The sequence below is a fragment of the Culex pipiens genome, chromosome 3 (assembly GCF_016801865.2).
Source record: "Culex pipiens pallens isolate TS chromosome 3, TS_CPP_V2, whole genome shotgun sequence".
Taxonomy (NCBI): Eukaryota; Metazoa; Arthropoda; class Insecta; order Diptera; family Culicidae; genus Culex; species Culex pipiens.
In genome coordinates, this window is record NC_068939.1 from 59,070,421 (window position 1) to 59,091,643 (window position 21,223).

A 21,223-nucleotide genomic window follows, 5' to 3' on the forward strand; every position below is an offset into this window, starting at 1 on the left:
AAGTGCGCAAGCGAAATTGATTTTTTCGCGATTATTCCATTCCTGTTAGTGTTATTTAATTTTTGTATGTGACTCGTAACTTTATCGTTGAAAAAAAGTAAAAATAAAGAAAATTATTCATACAATAAAATTGAATTCAAGATTTCATGAAAAAATTTTCCCCAAATCTTCCCATCTCTGCTGACAGGTACGTGGTGGACTATATGTGTGTAAAACCCGGTGTCGGCAGTGGTTGTGCAATGTTGAAACAAGAACGAAAATGAGTTAGACACGGCACGTGAGCCTGGAACTCCGCATGGGCCGCCGATCCCATTTTCGGTAACTAAACCTGATGTCAGCCAAGGACACACACCCACCACATGAAGCGAACCTTATCGGTTCGGTGAATTTATCAAACACACACACACGCACTTTAACAGAGTTTTTCCTTTGTTTTTTCCTCCCTGCGTTTCTATTACGTATAACTTTTCCCGAGGCCTTAGCTTTTCGGATGTATGCTAAACCCCTCGACTAAAAGCTTTCCATTGCGTGCCTGGGAGCTCGGGAAGGTGAAAATTCATATCGATGCCACCCACCAACCCCCGTCAGCCCAACGTCCTCCCACTTTTTTGCGTAATCTATCATCTTACGGCGCTAAATACGCCCCTGTCAGAGAGTGGCACACATTTCTTTTATTTTATTTTTTCGCAATTTTTGCACCTTCCCCGAAGATTGCGTGTGTTTCCGCCCAACACCCCACCGGGAAATGAGGAAAAGTTTGCTGTTTGTTTAGTTCAAATTGCTCAAATTCATGGCTTAAACGTGGCGAGGAAATGTTTTTTTCGCCTTCCTGGTACCGGGAGCGAGCGATTATCACGTTTTTGGGAGTTTTGAGGATGGAAAAATTTTATCGCACTTTTGGGGGACGCACTTTGTGCGTTTTATTTCAATTTGAAACGTGGGACATAAACGCAGTGAAAGTGTATAGTTGGTAGTATTTTTATTTAAAGTAAGCATCAAATATTTTTCAAGTTAATTAATTTCATCAAATCATTAATCTGCTCAAACTCTTTCTATGGAAAACTATGTTTTTTCTTCAAAAGCTGTGAACACATTTAAAGATGTATAGCTTGAATTAAAAATGAAATCGATAGTATCCGTAGTTTTATAGATATTAAAAAAAAAATTAACATAAAATCAAAAACAAAATGGTGCAGTTTTGATGCTTTCGTGTCTTCAGAAGAGATTTTTTTCTCTTCTAGAAAGCTGCTTGACATGTCAATCCTAGCAACTTTGTCCAAGACACTTTAATTTTATCTCGTCAATAGCATCGAGGCAAACTTTAAAAAAAACATTTTTGATCATATGTTTAATGTTGGACTTAAGGGTGCACAGCAACAAAGGAAGTTGTTGTCTTCTTATTCCATAATTGTCAAACTTACGAACCCAATCCTGCAACAAAGCGATTGCCAAATTAGTCAAACTTTGTTGTAAATTACTTTGTGGACAGTACTTTAGGGGATGAATAAAAAAATATGTCGTAAGTATCCGTTATTTTGAAGATACAAAAATGTCTGTTACAAATATCTGGATGTAAAAGCACCGTTAAAGATCAAGAGTTACAGCAATTTTAAGGAAAAACTTACTTAATCCACCTATGTGGTTGGCGGCTTCCTTACTCTTTACCAAAAATGGATGATATCATGGGTTTGGTTTGAATTATTTTAGATCCGGAATAAAAAGTACACAGACATTACTTACGAAGTCATTACCTTAGACAGGGTTGCCAGATCTTCAAATTTTTAGACTCGTTGGAAAGGTCTTTCAAACGGATGATGGACACACTTCAAATACATTTAAGTGGGATCCGGCCTCTAAAAAGAACATAAATATCACTTAAGTGGTCATAAATTGAAACAGGGTTGCCAGACTTTCAATGTTTTAGACTCGTTGGAAAGGTCTTTCAATTACCTATCCAACGATATATAACCTAGAGACATTTGGTACGATTACGTCAGTGAGGAAGCCAAAAAAAAAAATGAATTTTTAAAACGCACAATATTTGGATAGTTTTCTGTAGTTTCGGATAGAACAGACACAGAACAACCAAATAGTGCATCGTTTTCAAAATATCATGCTTTAAAGTGCTATTCCTATTCATATTGCAGTCCCGATTCACCTCACTTAACTCAACGTTCCTAAAACTGATTTTTGAGAGTTTCCTCTGATGATATTGAAAAAATTAGTCGTAGAAGGCATAGATTGCGAAATGAAAGTTAGGTGTCTTGGATAAAGTTGCTTGGATTGACAAACCAAACAACATTGTACACAGCAAAAAATCCGATGGTAAAATCGCATGCAAAACCATGCACATCACCTTCGTCAAAAAAGACACTTAATATTACACGTTGCATGTACAACTTTTGTAAACACAGAAAAAAAATTGCAACCGACGGGATTCAAACCCAGGACCAACAGTAAGGACTGGCGCCTTAGACCGCTCGGTCATCAGACCGATGAAAAGCTGTAGGAGGGGAAAGTGGGGCAAGTGTAACAAGCTAAAGAAATGCTCGTTATAATTCATTAATAACATTACAAAATCTGTCGGATTTTTTTATAACCACCTTATTCCAGGTCTTGACTAAGACTTTGATAGAACAAGTTTTCAAAAAATCCTGTTTTTAATGTAAATAATTGATTTTAAATTTCTTGTTTTTTTGTACGCATTACATAGAAAATTTGAAAAAATGAAAAGAAACAAAATCTTTCTGGTGCAACAAGAATCGAAATTAGTAAAACAACTAACTAATTGTAATTTTTAACAAGGAACAATAAAAGTAACCTTACTCAACTTGGCTGAAATTATCAAGAATATAATTTATTAACCTTTAACCACTAACCTCAACCTGGTCAAGGTCAATTTTAAAATATGGGTAGCATGGCTAGAATATATCACCTCAACTGATGAAATAATCACATCACAATGAATATATTTTGAAGAAGTCAGCTAAATTTTGCTTAGAATAGCAAAACCGAACTGAGGTTATCTTTCAAATCTTAATTAGACAATTTTTAAACTGAACAGCAAGAAGTTTTGGTGGTTTCGTTAATTCCACAAAGAAATTTTGATTTTGAATTTTGAATGTAATGTTTGAAATCATCATGCAACACGTTAAAAATGCGTTTTACATATTTTAAAGGTATCAACTAGGAGAATCTATTGTTAAAAAATATTAATTTATACAATTTCTAGTCATTTTGACTTATTACACTTTTTTCAAACACACTAGTAAAAGGATGAGCCTTAACAATTCTTCCCAAAAATCCAATCAATTCGAATATTAGTAACTAGTTGTGCCAAAAGTGCTATTAGCCAGAATCAGCAACACTCTCGTAGCAAATCGTCCAGCACAGAAGCATATTTCCATCGCGCAGCTCTTCGCCAAATCTCGAATTGATTATCCCGGCCCCAATCACGATTCAGATTAGATCATTTCCAATTTGGCCACCCACTCTCTGCTTGACGTCCAACTATGCACACTTGCCTTGATGGCCGGCCAGAACTTCATTGCCGAGATGTCTATTAGCCATCCCATGTATTACGTGTCCGATGAGTGTTCCTCGTGTATCCGGCCGGCGCGCGTTGACGAGGACGAGAAAATCGTTTTCATACTTTTCTCCACCCACGCACACACACATCGTTCCTTTCAACACGATGATATGGCTACATTAGCCGACGACGACGACCCTGAAAGTCGGAATGAGGCTCGAAGATCAACGTGGCAGCACGTACGACTTTTTTCCGGGACCTGCTCGGAAAAAGCCTCACCGGAAAAGCCTTCTCAGTCTCTCAGTTATTCAGTCGGGTGGTGGTGCCTTGCTACTTTTGCTAAATGAAGTTGTCTGTTTGGCCAGCAAAGGAAAACAGAATGAGTATGTGTGTAAACACACGTACACGTGTGCGCGCACACACACAGATACACGCACTTACGAGGGATGGATGGGTTTGACAGGAAGAACGCTAATTACGCACCTGGACCCGGTCTTGGGACCTGACATTTACGTAGGTTAGGATCAGGCTAGGGAGCTGCATGTTCACACAAGATTATGGTTTGTATAAGGATGCTTGTATGGTAGTTAAAACCGGCTGGTGTGGTGATGTAAAAAGGTTCAGGATGGAAACAGGTTTTCCAAGAATACTTCCGGATGTTTTTAAGTAGAAAGATGCTTACATGTTACATCAATTTTGCGTAAATTAGACAACGCATTCAACGTGGGTTATTCTCTGTTGCCTCACATGAAATCTGTAGAAGTTGTCCCAAATCCTCGCCGATTTTGGTGAAACTCTGTCTGAAACGGTATTTTTTCTGAACATTATCTTAGACATTTTTATCATTATGTAGCTTTAAACATGGATGGCGTTTTCAAAATTCAGTAAAAAAGATGTGTTTGTTTTAAAAAAAAGTTATCTGCAGAACACGATTCTTTTAAATTCATCGTAGGAGAGATGGGGGTTAGACGGCCACCCTAAGGTAAAAACTAACTTAATCCACCTATGTGGTTGATGCCTTCCTCATTTTGAATATAAGTGGTTTGCTAGCTATTTTTTTTAGATCCAGAAAAATAAGTACACAGATATAACTTAAGTGGTCATAACTCGAGACATGGTTACCAGATCATCAATGTTGTGGACTCGTTGGGGACCATCCACAAACCACGTGGACACTTTTTTGGAAATCTCAAACCTCCCCCCCCCCCTATCGTGGACAATTTCCATACAAATAAAATCTTTTTGGAGCGTGGACAATCGCCACCCCCCCCCCCCCTAAGGTTTCCACGTGGTTTATGGATGGCCCCTTGGAAAAGTCTCTCGATTACCCAACCAACGATGGGTCGGATGATGGATCCGGACAACGTTTACATACATTTAAGTGAGATCCGGCTTCAAAAAAGTACATAAATATCACTTAAGTGGTCATAACTCGAGACATGGTTGCCAGATCATCAATGTTGTGGACTCGTTGGAAAAGTCTCTCGATTACCTAACCAACGATGGGTCGGATGATGGATCCGGACAACGTTTACATACATTTAAGTGAGATCCGGCTTCAAAAAAGTACATAAATATCACTTAAGTGGTCATAACTCGAGACAGGGTTGCCAGATCTTCAATGTTGTGGACTCGTTGGAAAGGTCTCTCGATTACCTAACCAACGATGGGTCGGATGATGGATCCGGACATCGTTTACATACATTTAAGTGAGATCCGGCTTCAAAAAAGTACATAAATATCACTTAAGTGGTCATAACTCGAGACAGGGTTGCCAGATCTTCAATGTTGTGGACTCGTTGGAAAGGTCTCTCGATTACCTAACCAACGATGGGTCGGATGATGGATCCGGACAACGTTTACATACATTTAAGTGAGATCCGGCTTCAAAAAAGTACATAAATATCACTTAAGTGGTCATAACTCGAGACAGGGTTGCCAGATCTTCAATGTTGTGGACTCGTTGGAAAAGTCTCTCGATTACCTAACCAACGATGGGTCGGATGATGGATCCGGACAACGTTTACATACATTTAAGTGAGATCCGGCTTCAAAAAAGTACATAAATATCACTTAAGTGGTCATAACTCGAGACAGGGTTGCCAGATCTTCAATGTTGTGGACTCGTTGGAAAGGTCTCTCGATTACCTAACCAACGATGGGTCGGATGATGGATCCGGACATCGTTTACATGCATATAAATGAGATCCGGATATATGTGAAAACACATTTTTATACATAACTTTTGAACTAGTTATCGAAACTTCAAACAATTCAATAGCGATGTATGGGACCATGAACCAAGTCGAATGCAACCAGTTTGATCAAAATCGGTTCAGCCAGTGCTGAGAAAACTCAGTGAGAATTTTGGTCACATACATACATACACACACACATACACACACACATACACACACACACATACACACACACAGACATTTGTTCAGTTTTCGATTGTGAGTCGATATGTATGCATGAAGGTGGGTCTTTGAGCTTTTAATAAAAAGTTCATTTTTAGAGCAGGATTATAGCCTTACCTCAGTGAGGAAGGCAAAACTGATTTAAAATCAAAATAAACCATTATTTTCAACTCCAACTTAGTACAGATCCTAGTTGGAAGTCTCCTTTATAGAAATTACCCAACTTGGTATCTTCAAAATAAACTTTTCTTTACTTATTATTGATTTAAAAAAAAAATGTTTTTTCGATCCTTCCTCCTTTTGCGGGGGTAAGGCGGCCACTGTATTTTGCAACTTAGATAACTAAGATATATTTACATAAAAATCTAATATTTTTATACAATACTGTTAAGGACATTATCACCATGACTGTGAAATGAAAAGCTTTTAGTAATATGCTCCAAAATGTTTTTTAAACGGTTTATAATCAAAGAACTTTTTTCAAATGATAAATATTAAGACACACTGGTTCTATTAAGTTCTATTAACAAACCACTTTTTAGTTTTGCAAAAAGTGGCTCAAAGTAACTTATTTAGCCTAAGGTACAATATCATTAGATATTTGGGTAACTTTTATCATGTTAAGTAGTAAACCAAGCGCATGGCCGTCTTACCCCGCCTGGCCGTCTTACCCCCACCTCCCCTACACACAAAATCCACAATAACTATGTTAAGAACAGAGGATATCTATCAGAAAAAAATATAAATTATAAACTTCGCGTAAACCGATAGACTCAGAAACGAATTCTGGGAAAATTTCTGTGTGCTGTCACTCAATTACCCAACTCGACATTTTTGAAGTTGATGTTGATAAAAACGCCTCAGTATCATTCCAATCGTCAGAATTGAAACTTTTGAGGAGAATTACCCAAATTTAATAACTTATTTAAAATACCTTTTTATTGTTTTACGAGCAATTCCAGCTCAAATCAGGAATTTTTCTGGTACTTTTGTACCCGACCCTCTCCGATTTCAATGAAACTTTTTAGACATGTTTTCCTAGGCCTTTATAAGCCATTTTTGTGTATATGGAGCCAGTTGCACTCGATAATGACATTTGAGAAGGGTGTAAGTGTTTTAAATATTGTTGTTTTTCGTAATTTAAATATTGCTATATCTCGAAGCCGTTGCATCGTATCGAAAAGTGGTCAAAGACAAACTTGTAGGAAATTAGACGAGCTTTTAAAAAAAATTCACTGGAAGAAAAACACAAGCCAATTCTATGAGATTTTTAAATTTTAAGGCGATGTCACGGTTTTTTTTCGCTCAAATTTTTTGTGAAAATAGCCTAAAATGTGACAAAAAGACTATCGAAAAATGCATGATGGTATGTATCTCCTAAAAAATACAAAAATCATTTACTAAAACTGTTTTTTTGAAAAGTGGTCTAAACGTCAAAATTTTCAAAAACCGATAGTGGGAATCGATTCTCCAGACAATTTTACATAAAAGTCTCCATATTGACCATTGTCCTATGTCTAATCCTTGTGAAGATACAGCGGTTTTAAAAATAAAAATGTTGAAAAAATAGGGTTTTTAGTGGTTTTTGGCAATTTCTATATGACAGACTTGATTTTTCAGTCTCGTGAATATTTTTACCGGAAAGCTCGTCCAATTTCCCAGAAGTTTGTCTTTGACAGCTTTTTAATTTGACTCGTTTAAATATTTACGTAAGCTTATTTACTATCCAGGTTTCTACCACACTGAAAAAAATATTCTATTTTCAGTTATGAGCAATGTAATTATGCTTATATCTGTAAGCCCATAAATTCCAAATATATTCATATATTCAAAACTTTTCCACAAATTGCAGCAAACTTTTATCGAAATAGAATCTCAAAATAACTAATTGCATAGCAAGTGTTCACCTAACACTCTGGTTTAATTTCCTCTAATATGAAATAGTTACCTTGTTTCAAAAAAAAGTCATTTGCTAGCCACAACTCTCAGCACCAACGAGCAATATGTTCTGACGACAAAGCAACGGGGAAGAGTCAAATTCTTCATTCAATCAGGCCCCACTTCATCTTCTCCGAAATACCACCAAAAAAAAGCTTGTCAGACTGCCGAGTTTGGTCTGGTTAGACTCACCGCAAAAAGCCTACACACTCGCTTTTTTCCGGTTGCCAAAAGAGGAAGAAAAGCCCACAAAAGTAGGAGGATTTTACGTATTCATCTGTCGTTTTTCACGCGCCAAACCACGGGAATGCTCGATTTGACGCCTTATCGTTGTGGAATTTGGAGGATTTCTCACCGGCAGCGGCTTGAAAATTGGATGTTTATTTCAAGGCTTTCAGCATTCAATTACCTGGATCAATAACTTTGTGAGGTGTTCCTTTAAGAATTAAATGACTTTTGTTGCATCTTTACCGTTATTTGATAGCACAAATTTCATATTTGGATGCACAAATTTCAACTGAACTTTAATAATTGAGTTTGTTGACTTGTGTCAGATTTGATGTATTTCAAACCGAAATTCCGTGGTAAATCAACAATTACTACTATAAATTTTCACGTCACACTGAGATTCTGCAAACACCAACCCATATCATACATTTTCATGCATTCCGCGAAGTGTCGGAGGGTTGAAACGTGTCGAAGACTACATTATTTCACCTGACAGAATCTGCTCTGTGGTGGGATTTTCCGCGATGTGATAAATTTCAAGGACGATTACCGGTGATGCCTCATTTGAGGACCGTGCGCAGAACACCACCGGTGTGAGATTTCCGAGGGAAGGAATGTTTCGGGTTTGGTCATGGAATAGTTTATCCTCGAATCTGTGATGTATTTCCAGCAAAGGCTAAATTTGGACTTCTTGGTAAGAAAGACGAATGTCGAAATTACCTCGAACTTAAATGTTACAAGTGGAAGCAAAAAATCGATAAATCTTTTTTAACACCACCCCAAAAAGAGTACTGACGGATGAAAGTTCCAACGAGCTCCAACGTTTCCATCCCAAAGTTCCTTTTTTCCCACACAAACCCTCTTACAACCGTGGCACCCAAACACACGCGTCCGCTGTCCATAAAAGTCTTCCGAAGTAACGCCCTCACGACCCTTAAAATTACGCCGAAGTTTTATCTTCTTTTGCTTTCACTTTATCCATTTTCCACCCACTCGGAAACCGAACCTCTTTGGTGGGTGGTAAGAGTCGGGTGAAATTGTGCGCCTCAATGTTTCAATATTGAATTTACCGCGAGATAACGATGAGGTTTCTTCCCTGGTGGTTGTGGTGTTTCTTCTTATTATTTAGCTTCCCTTTTTTCTTAACCCGGGCATGGTCTTCGGGTCTATAGGACCCAGTAGCACTATAAAAGTGATTGTAACTTTTGACCAAAAACACCTAGAGATCTGAAATTTTCTGACTTTGTGTAACTTACTAAGACACACATTCTGGCCAAAAATGAACTTCCGGTGGACACCGGAAGTGCCCACCAAAAAAAAACTGACACCAATGGTATTCCGGGTCTATAGGACCCAGAAATGTTTTCGGCTGCCAAAATTCGAGATTGTAACCGATTTTGAATGTCTTGACCGCGAATGAAAGGCTAGAATGTCTACTTTCTGAATCCGACCGGCAGAACTGGTTTTGGACACCGTGGCCACCGGGAACCTGCTATAACCGAAAAAAGTCCTTTTTGAGGCCCCTACTTTGAGGACCTGTATCTCCGAAACGATTACACTTAGAAGGTTGCTTCAGGTTGCATTCGACAGATAATAACCTGAATTTTAAGCCCCAGAAAAAATAATTGGTCCATAGTGGCCACCGGTTCCGGTAACCCGGAACTTCCGGAAAACTTTATTTTTGCAGTTTTTGACATAAAACCGTCACACGGACCAGTCTCTTGAAACGGATTACTTTGCAAATCATTGCAGAAGGATACTACATACTACCCCTGACTGTTTGGTATCGGTTCTGGCCAACTGTGGCCAATCCGGAACCGGTTCCAGGGTACCACTAAAACGGTTCCAATAATTGTCACGCTAGAAACCCGTCATGTTGCATATCAAACTTCATGAAATTACATGTTATGACCATCTGAAGTAATGCCGATGTCCTCTGACCCATCCTGGTCACTCCGGAACCGGTTACCGGTGGCCACTTGGGGACACTATCGGAATATGCAATGAACCCTATCATCCGACGTATCAAACTTCATGAAATTGCAAGTTATGACCATCTGAGGTCATGCTACTGTCCCCTGACCCAACCTGGACACTCCGGAACCAGTTACCGGTGGCCACTGAGGGACACTATCGGAATGTGCAATGAACCCTATCATCCGACGTATCAAACTTCATCAAATTGAAAGTTATGACCATCTGAGGTCATGCCGATGTCCCCTGACCAAACCTTGTCACTCCGGAACCGGTTACCGGTGGCCACTGAGGGACACTATCGGAATGTGCAATGAACCCTATCATCCGACGTATCAAACTTTATGAAATTGAAAGTTATGACCATCTGAAGTCATACCGATGTCTCCTGACCCATCCTGGTCACTCCGGAACCGTTTAACCGGTGGCCACTGAGGGACACTATCGGAATGTGCAATGAACCCTGTCATCCGACGTATCAAACTTCATGAAATTGCAAGTTATGACCATCTGAGGTCATGCCGATGTCCCCTGACCAAACCTTGTCACTCCGGAACCGGTTACCGGTGGCCACTGAGGGACACTATCGGAATGTGCAATGAACCCTATCATCCGACGTATCAAACTTCATGAAATTGAAAGTTATGACCATCTGAGGTCATGCCGATGTCCCCTGACCAAACCTTGTCACTCCGGAACCGGTTACCGGTGGCCACTGAGGGACACTATCGGAATGTGCAATGAACCCTATCATCCTACGTATCAAACTTCATGAAATTGAAAGTTATGACCATCTGAGGTCATGCCGATGTCCTCTGACCAAACCTTGTCACTCCGGAACCGGTTACCGGTGGCCACTGAGGGACACTATCGGAATGTGCAATGAACCCTATCATCCGACGTATCAAACTTCATGAAATTGAAAGTTATGACCATCTGAGGTCATGTCGATGTCCCCTGACCAAACCTTGTCACTCCGGAACCGGTTACCGGTGGCCACTGAGGGACACTATCGGAATGTGCAATGAACCCTATCATCCGACGTATCAAACTTCATGAAATTGAAAGTTATGACCATCTGAGGTCATGTCGATGTCCCCTGACCAAACCTTGTCACTCCGGAACCGGTTACCGGTGGCCACTGAGGGACACTATCGGAATGTGCAATGAACCCTATCATCCGACGTATCAAACTTCATGAAATTGAAAGTTATGACCATCTGAGGTCATGCCGATGTCCTCTGACCAAACCTTGTCACTCCGGAACCGGTTACCGGTGGCCACTGAGGGACACTATCGGAATGTGCAATGAACCCTATCATCCGACGTATCAAACTTCATGAAATTGAAAGTTATGACCATCTGAGGTCATGCCGATGTCCCCTGACCAAACCTTGTCACTCCGGAACCGGTTACCGGTGGCCACTGAGGGACACTATCGGAATGTGCAATGAACCCTGTCATCCGACGTATCAAACTTCATGAAATTGCAAGTTATGACCATCTGAGGTCATGCCGATGTCCCCTGACCAAACCTTGTCACTCCGGAACCGGTTACCGGTGGCCACTGAGGGACACTATCGGAATGTGCAATGAACCCTATCATCCGACGTATCAAACTTCATGAAATTGAAAGTTATGACCATCTGAGGTCATGTCGATGTCCCCTGACCAAACCTTGTCACTCCGGAACCGGTTACCGGTGGCCACTGAGGGACACTATCGGAATGTGCAATGAACCCTATCATCCGACGTATCAAACTTTATGAAATTGAAAGTTATGACCATCTGAAGTCATACCGATGTCTCCTGACCCATCCTGGTCACTCCGGAACCGTTTACCGGTGGCCACTGAGGGACACTATCGGAATGTGCAATGAACCCTGTCATCCGACGTATCAAACTTCATGAAATTGCAAGTTATGACCATCTGAGGTCATGCCGATGTCCCCTGACCAAACCTTGTCACTCCGGAACCGGTTACCGGTGGCCACTGAGGGACACTATCGGAATGTGCAATGAACCCTATCATCCGACGTATCAAACTTCATGAAATTGAAAGTTATGACCATCTGAGGTCATGCCGATGTCCCCTGACCAAACCTTGTCACTCCGGAACCGGTTACCGGTGGCCACTGAGGGACACTATCGGAATGTGCAATGAACCCTATCATCCTACGTATCAAACTTCATGAAATTGAAAGTTATGACCATCTGAGGTCATGCCGATGTCCCCTGACCCAACTTGGTCACTCCGGAACCGGTTACCGGTGGCCGCTTGGGGACACTATCGGAATATGCAATGAACCCTATCATCCGACGTATCAAAATTCATGAAATTGAAAGTTATGACCATCTGAGATCATGCCGATGTCATCTGACCCAATCAGGATGCAATAGAAATTCTTTGTTTTGAACGTTTTTGCTAATAACCAAAACAAATCTAGGGCACTTTTAACAAAGTTTAATGTTTAAAATTATTTTTAAATTGCCTGTGAAATATGTGTATTTCCTTGCCATTTTTTCGGTTTTATTTTTGAAAAAGTCAAAAATATATCGGGCAAATATTTTTTTGAAGAAATAAATTTCTCTGAATTTTTATTTTGTTTGAAACATGAAGAGTTCTGGAATATTTTTGTCCTAATTTTCAAAAAATTAGCTGTACTAATTGTCAGGAGACATTGGCATGACCTCAGATGGTCATAACTTTCAATTTCATGAAGTTTGATACGTCGGATGATAGGGTTCATTGCACATTCCGATAGTGTCCCTCAGTGGCCACCGGTAACCGGTTCCGGAGTGACAAGGTTTGGTCAGGGGACATCGGCATGACCTCAGATGGTCATAACTTTCAATTTCATGAAGTTTGATACGTCGGATGATAGGGTTCATTGCACATTCCGATAGTGTCCATCAGTGGCCACCGGTAACCGGTTCCGGAGTGACCAGGATGGGTCAGAGGACATCGGCATGACCTCAGATGGTCATAACTTTCAATTTCATGAAGTTTGATACGTCGGATGATAGGGTTCATTGCATATTCCGATAGTGTCCCTCAGTGGCCACTGGTAACCGGTTCCGGAGTGACCAGGTTGGGTCAAAGGACATCGGCATGATCTCAGATGGTCATAACATTCAATTTCATGAAGTTTGATACGTCGGATGATAGGGTTCATTGCATATTCCGATAGTGTCCCCAAGCGGCCACCGGTAACCGGTTCCGGAGTGACAAGGTTTGGTCAGGGGACATCGGCATGACCTCAGATGGTCATAACTTTCAATTTCATGAAGTTTGATACGTCGGATGATAGGGTTCATTGCACATTCCGATAGTGTCCCTCAGTGGCCACCGGTAACCGGTTCCGGAGTGACAAGGTTTGGTCAGGGGACATCGGCATGACCTCAGATGGTCATAACTTTCAATTTCATGAAGTTTGATACGTCGGATGATAGGGTTCATTGCACATTCCGATAGTGTCCCTCAGTGGCCACCGGTAACCGGTTCCGGAGTGATCAGGTTAGGTCAGGGGACATCGGCATGACCTCAGATGGTCATAACTTTCAATTTCATGAAGTTTGATACGTCGGATGATAGGGTTCATTGCATATTTCGATAGTGTCCCCAAGTGGCCACCGGTAACCGGTTCCGGAGTGACCAGGATGGGTCAGAGGACATCGGCATTACCTCAGATGGTCATAACATGTAATTTCATGAAGTTTGATATGCAACATGACGGGTTTCTAGCGTGACAATTATTGGAACCGTTTTAGTGGTACCCTGGAACCGGTTCCGGATTGGCCACAGTTGGCCAGAACCGATACCAAACAGTCAGGGGTAGTATGTAGTATCCTTCTGCAATGATTTGCAAAGTAATCCGTTTCAAGAGACTGGTCCGTGTGACGGTTTTATGTCAAAAACTGCAAAAATAAAGTTTTCCGGAAGTTCCGGGTTACCGGAACCGGTGGCCACTATGGACCAATTATTTTTTCTGGGGCTTAAAATTCAGGTTATTATCTGTCGAATGCAACCTGAAGCAACCTTCTAAGTGTAATCGTTTCGGAGATACAGGTCCTCAAAGTAGGGGCCTCAAAAAGGTTTTTTTTCGGTTATAGCAGGTTCCCGGTGGCCACGGTGTCCAAAACCGGTTCTGCCGGTCGGATTCAGAAAGTAGACATTCTAGCCTTTCATTTGCGGTCAATACATTCAAAATCGGTTACAATCTCGAATTTTGGCAGCCGAAAACATTTCTGGGTCCTATAGACCCGGAATACCATTCGTGTATGTAGAAAACGAAGACCATGGCCAGGTTAACCATGTTGTGTCCCTCGGAACTGTGGAAATAATTTTCCAGACGGTATGACTTAATATTTCTCGGAAATTTTTTCTCATTAAATGTTGCTAATTGTGAGAAAATGTAAACAAAGTCTTGTACTTGTTGATACAATGTGTTGCCTTCATCACTGAGGTATGGAAATAATTCTGGTATAATAATGAACTTTTCACAGAAAGCTCGTAAGCCCACCTTCATTTCGACTCAGAATTTAAATGTCTGTCCGTCTGTGTGAAAAGGTGTGTATGTATGTGGCCAAAATTGTCATTCAGTTTTGTCAGTACTTGCTGAACCGATTTTGTTCAAGTAGCATTCGACTCGCTTTAGGGTCCCATACTATTGAATTGTTAGTACTTTCGATAATTAGTTCAAAAGCTTAGTATAAACATTTGTTTTTGCATATATCCGGATGTTAGAGATATGGCCGTTAATCGTATCAAATATTATTTTGTTATACATCGTTTGATACATAATTGAAACACTGTCTCACGTTATGACCACTTAAGTGATAAACTGTCCGGATCAATCATGACGCTCATCGTTGGATGCGTAATCAAAAAACTCTCCAATGATTGATGATTGATGGAAATGATGCCCGGATAAAACATGCGACCAAAATTAAAAGACCTTTCCAACGCATCCAAAAATTGAAGATCTGACAACCCTTTCTTAAGTTATGATCACTTAAGTGTTACACTTATTTGATGCTGAACCTCAGATATTTTGATAAAAATGAAAAGGGTTAATGAATATTCACGATTTCGCGGACAACGTGAAATTCGTGAAATTCTACGATTTCCGCCAAATCCCGTGAAATTATAGGGTTTTTTGAGATCAATGCATAACAATAACAAATTTAACAAAAATGTCATCGACAAAGGTTTAAAGTGTAAATTTGGATCGCTTGCAATTGAAAAACGTAATATTTACTTTTAAAGCTCTAGAATTGAACTTTAACATTCGAAAATTGTAACATCATTTAAAAATAAATAAATGCTAATATGTATTTAACTGTGGTACAAAAATGATTCAAATATTGAAACATAGTAAGATTACAGGATTGCAGTTAAACAAATGCTAAATAATTTTACGAAATGTTTTTTTTTCTCCCCCGCGTCATAATTGCAAAGAAAAACATTATTTTTATTGAACTTTATTACATTGTACATTTAACACATTAAAGCATTCTCCTAATTTTGTGTTTTGGAACAACAGATTTGAACTACCCGCAGAACTCCGGAATTTGCTTTCTGAAGGCTTTATTGATAATTTGATTTTTTTCAAAGGAGAGTAATCTCTACGAAATCGGGTTTTTTTTATTTTAATTTTTGTATTTTTTAATTCAGCTTAAACCTTTTCGGTGCCTTCGGCATGCTCAAAGAAGCCATTTTGTATAATTAGTGTTTCCTTATAATTTTCCATTCAATAATACGCCCTTTTGAAATGTAAATCTTGATTTTTTTTGAATAAAAAATATTGTTTTCGAAAAGATCGGAAAATTTCACGAATGTTTCATATTTTAACATTGTAAATCGGACCATTCGTTGCTGAGATATCGGCACTAGAAGATGGTGAGTTGTTTGGGTGAGACTTAGAAAACATCAATGTTCCTGTTTTTAAATCTTTGCATGGGAATATCTCATCAACTAAGGGTCGTATCAACAAAGTTCAAAAAAGCATAACATAGAGAATTTTCTCAGCTCCTTATTTTTTTTTTGCGAAAGTGGGCAAACATGGGCACTAATTTTAAAAACCCGATTTAATCCCACCTGGGGTGAGAAAGAGCCTTTCTTACTAAAGAATATAACAATGGTAGAACTTCTTTCAATTAATAACATCGACTTTGTTTATTTATAACGTCAGCACAAAAGAAAGTCTTATGATGAAAGCAATGTATTATGATGATATTATGAGTATTATGAATGATATGATTTCCAAAAGAAATAAAAAACGCAATTTTCACCAAAAGAATATGTTAAATCGTACAATATGTTTGTACGTTTCTAATCAAACAAGCGTTTATGACAAACGCGATCATAGCAAGCTTCCCAACAACGCACACCGCGGTTTTGGTTTTCTAGTTTCGGTACGAGCCCTTTTGTGTGACTGTGTTGGTGTTTTGGTTCATCGTACCAGCGCACCAAGACAAGCAAAACCGAGGTACAAGTGAACCGCGTGTGCCGCACGGTGCAGGGAAGCTAGCCATTCAGCTTCTACGAGAGTGACAGAGTCAGATATAGCTATTTTTAACAACCGCACCACTACACACTCAATCGCGAGAACCTTAGGAAGAAAGCCATTGGAGTCGCCAGCATTGAACACTTTGAAAACGATATAAACGATGAAAAGCTTAGAAAGCTCCTATTATCCTATCCAATGAACCCTGTTAAATAAACTTACGAAATCACGAAAAAATGAAGTCTACATTTAGGCGATTTTAGGAGCGCACGGGAAACAAAATGATTGTAGCCGGATGAATGTCCTATGTCACAAAGGTTTTTGCATAAACATTGGACAGTTATGCAAAAACGGACAGGGCAAAAGAAACCGAAAAGCTACGATATCTTACATATTGAAGGAAACATCGGTAGACAAGCTACTACAAAATGAGTATAAGTCGAGCCAGCAAATATATGCGCTAGCATTCTCGCGCCAGTATTCGAAGCTCAACTTGACAACTTGTCGACTTGGCGACGAAGCATCAAAAATCGATGCAGTGTGATTTTTTGTCGATTTTTCCGATTAAAATTCATGCTGAATCGACACATTTACGATGATGGAAATGACGTCCTGCCTTAAAGTAAAACCTATACCTTTCTTTAGTAAGCAAGGCAAAAAGTAAATCGTTGTAAAAATTGATAGGGATTGCCGATCGATGTCGAATTTGTTTCAGATGCTCACTCATGGTCTGTACTATGAATGTAGCAAGAAATTTCGAATAAAATCAGAAATGAAAAATGTTGGCGAAGGTCACCAGGTGGGCTTTTAACTTTTTTTAGGTATTTTTTTTCTTATGGTTGGTCAATCAAACGGCTCTAACTCCAGAACCATATTATGAATCTGGATAAAAATTTGGGAGGTTGTAGGGCTCGAAAAATGGAATTTTTGAGATAAATAAAAGATATGAAAATGAAAAAATTTGACCATTTCTTCATTTGAAAACTGTGTATTTTGTTGAAAAGTCTGGCCGCATCCGAAAACAGATGGATATTTCGAAATTTGCGCGGCAACTCGCCCAGGTTCAGCACACTAGCTTTCATCTGCATTTAGAAGAATCGAAATCGGATATATGGGAGCTGAGAACGGCGCGACACAAAATTTTGCAATTTTTTACCACATACGAACATCACTCGACCTCCACGGAATTTATTTTCTCAAAATTCGAGGGTTGGAGATAGACGAGCTCTGTCAAGATGAATCGATAGAGCGTCAAAAATCGATGCAGTGTGATTTTTTGTCGATTTTTCCGATTAAAATTCATGCTGAATCGACATATTTACGAAGATGGAAATGACGTCCTGCCTTAAAGTAAAACCTATACCTTTCTTTAGTAAGAAAGGCAAAAATGAATAGCTGCAGCTATTTTCAAAAAAGTTATCTAAAAATGGCTATAACTTGAAATTGAAAATTAGAGTTTACATCGAAAAATGAACTTTTGCGACCAATATTTCGATTTTTAGGAAAAATCAGTATTGATTCAAAAATTCATAACTCGGTTGAAGATTTTCTGCCCGATATGGAAATTTCAGTGTAGTCCTTATCCATACCTACAACTTTGCCAAAGACACCAAATCGATCAAAAAATCCCTTCAAAAGATACATATTTTTGAATTTTCATGCATCATTTTTGTATGGACAGCTGCCAAATTTATATGGAAAATTATATGGACAAACTAATGATGCAAAATGGCTTCTTTGGGCATACCGAAGGCACCAAAAAAGTTTCAGTTGGATTAAAAAATACAAACATTAAAATTCAAAAAAGACCGATTTCGTAGAGATTTGCTCAAATGCTATTCTATGAAGTGTTTTTTTCTCCCCCACTTCAAAATTGCCAAGAAAAATATTATTTCTTTGAAAAAAATGTGCATTGTAAATTTGGAACTTTGAAACATTCCCCAAATGTAGTGTTTTAGAACCACAGATTTGAACTACCCGCAGCACTCCGGAATTTGCTTCTGAAGGCTTTATTGATATTCTGAATTTTTATTTCACAGTAGCCAACTCAGCTGATAAAATGTTTAAAACTTCAATGAATACTTTTTAGCTTCAAATAAAAAAAGATTTGAGATGTTTTGTGAAAAAATAAGAGCATTCAATTGAAAATAATTGCATTTTCCTGCAAATATTATCACTTTTAGCTCGTTTTAACTACCGTCAACTGGGGTGAATTGGGACACATGGGGCGAATTGGGACAGCAGCTTTAACCATATTAGAGTACAATATTTTGATTTTTCTGGCAGGTTTCAGATAGAACAGACTCATACCAACAAAATGTGTACATCCATTTCCAAATTTAAAACCTTTAAGTGCTCTAAACACTGATGTCCCTATTCAGACTGTAGTCCCAATTCGCCCCAGATGACGGTATATGAAATAGTTTTTTTTTGTCATTTGAATGTACTAAGAAAATTCCATGTATTAATTTTCAATTTCAATTAGTTTTTATTAGTAAATAATCAATTCACAATTTCGTAATTTTTATAACCTAATAGAGTTTTGGAGTACCTTTCAACTATGATTTGTACTATAGTTCATTCCATGTATTAAAAATTTAAAATTTATTTAAAATTAATAGAATTAAGCGTACAGAAATCCTTTCGGTTGATTTACATGAGATTTTGTAGGTATTTTAGCATTTTTTAAGCTCTGTGATTTTTTGTTTGTTTGTTTTCGGATAGGTCGGTCCCCGTGAAAATTATACTTTTTTTAGCGTCAAAAATCACTAAGTCTAAAATTGAGGTTCGGATCAATCATACTACACATCGTTAGATGCGTATTCAAAAGACCTTTCAAACGCGTCCAAAAGATTGAAGATCTAGGTCGGACATTGTTATTTTAGAAAAACATAAATATACATCCACCTTAAGGTGGATTGAGTAACGTTTTAACTGTTACTCTTACCTTTCCCTTACAAAAATATTTAATCAAATCATTATTATCATTCATTCCCAACAGTCATCATAAAAATAAGGACATCTACCGAATAGCTCTGACTGTGTAGCTTCCGACGGTTTCTCATTATTTTTCCCAGCCTTTCACAATAAGTTTTAATTAAAAAATCATCCTGTTGACTATAGAAATGGAATGGAATTGATTATGGAAAAAAGTTGTTCGTTCGCAATGAAATTGTCGACGATAGCAGGGAGCGAGGGTAGAAAAAATGTTCTGTCTTGTCCAATGGAAAAATAATATGCTTTTCCTCTGTCTGTCTATTTTCCTCCCCCCTCAGAGCCGATATCAAAGTGCTGCGCGAGGGCAGCTCGCCGAACAAGGACCGGCTGACGGTGCAGTGGCTGTCGCAGTCGATATCGGAAATCCGGTCCGAGCTGGCCGAGCTGCAGGAGTCGTCCAGCAACGTGTCCAAGGACGCCCAGCTGCGGAACCAACTGACGGAGGACATCACCGGGCTGCGGGCGGACTTTGCCACGCTCCGGCTGGAGCTGGAGTCGCTGCGCTCGCGGCAGGACAAAACCGAGGTGCTGGTGCGGGAACTGCGCGAGGAGGCCGTCCAGAGCGCCCAGGACATCCGCCGCAGCTGGAACCGGCTGCACGAGAAGGTAGGTGGGACGTGGGGGGATTGCTTTTTTAATGAGCGAACTTTGCTACACTCCTTTGGTGGGCGATACCATCGTCGGTGGAGCCCAGCAACGCTTTTCACCGAGTTCAACTCGCGGGAAATGATATCAGTTTGTCAAGATCACACCAGTGGGGGCCTTCCTGGGAAAATGTTTGTTGAATTGGAATTTAATTGAAATTGTCACTGCTGTGTCGCCGCGATGGGATGCAGGTGGTAACCCTTGGAGCGTTTTATATCGCTGTTCTCGACTTTTAAATTAAGTAAGAACCAGAAACTACCTCAATTGAAAGCAAATTGTTAATTATTGGGGAATCATAAACTAGCAAACTCGAATGATTTTGATACTTTTAAGATTGTCACTTTGAAGATTGTTTGTTACGAGCTTTGAATGCTCTATGACTCATTTTTTTTTAAATCTGATGTTCTAAACAATACTGTGACAAAAATTTAAAAGGTTGTAGGTAGGTGATTAAAAAATGTAACTCCAAATTAAAATCACGAGTGGTTTTCATCTCAAACTAAGCACGATTTCTTTTTCTACTGAAACATCCAGAATTAAATTACTTCACCCTGTAGAACATCCACCGGAGCAAACCTCTAGCATTTTTTTTTCTCACTGTCCCATTGCAATTTCAATTGACAGAACGTTTGCATCCTCTTGAAAACTTCCTCCGGGCACAAACAGACCTCCGTCGTCCTCGTCTCTCCACGACGGCAATTTTTTCAGAGGAAGAGAGTCACCAAGAGTGTGTCCCTTCGGGGCCACCAGGAAGCTTGAAGAGCAAAGAAAAAAAAATCTCCCTGAAAATTGAAGGAAATAAACAACTTGGGTTGGTCGGTTGGGAGAAAAAAGCGAGTTTTTTTTTCTTTTCTCTCTGGTCTGTTTTTGCCTGCTCTAATTGACTTCGGGAAAGATTTTTGAACGCTTCCTGTGTCACCCGCTTGGCTGTGTGGCCAAAGGCCTGCGGGCTCAACTTCTTCAAACTGTCTGCTCGGCGAAGA

General features: G+C 39.4%; 1 protein-coding gene across 1 annotated transcript in view; it reads left to right on the forward strand.

Annotated features, from left to right (window-relative positions):
- The window catches only part of LOC120417620 (protein scabrous), a 93,517-nt gene that overhangs the window by 24,160 nt on the left and 48,134 nt on the right, over positions 1 to 21,223 (forward strand). The window contains exon 2 of the mRNA XM_039579734.2: positions 19,874 to 20,201. Within this exon, the coding sequence (XP_039435668.1) occupies positions 19,874 to 20,201 (328 nt within the window). The remainder of the gene's footprint in view (positions 1 to 19,873; positions 20,202 to 21,223) is intronic.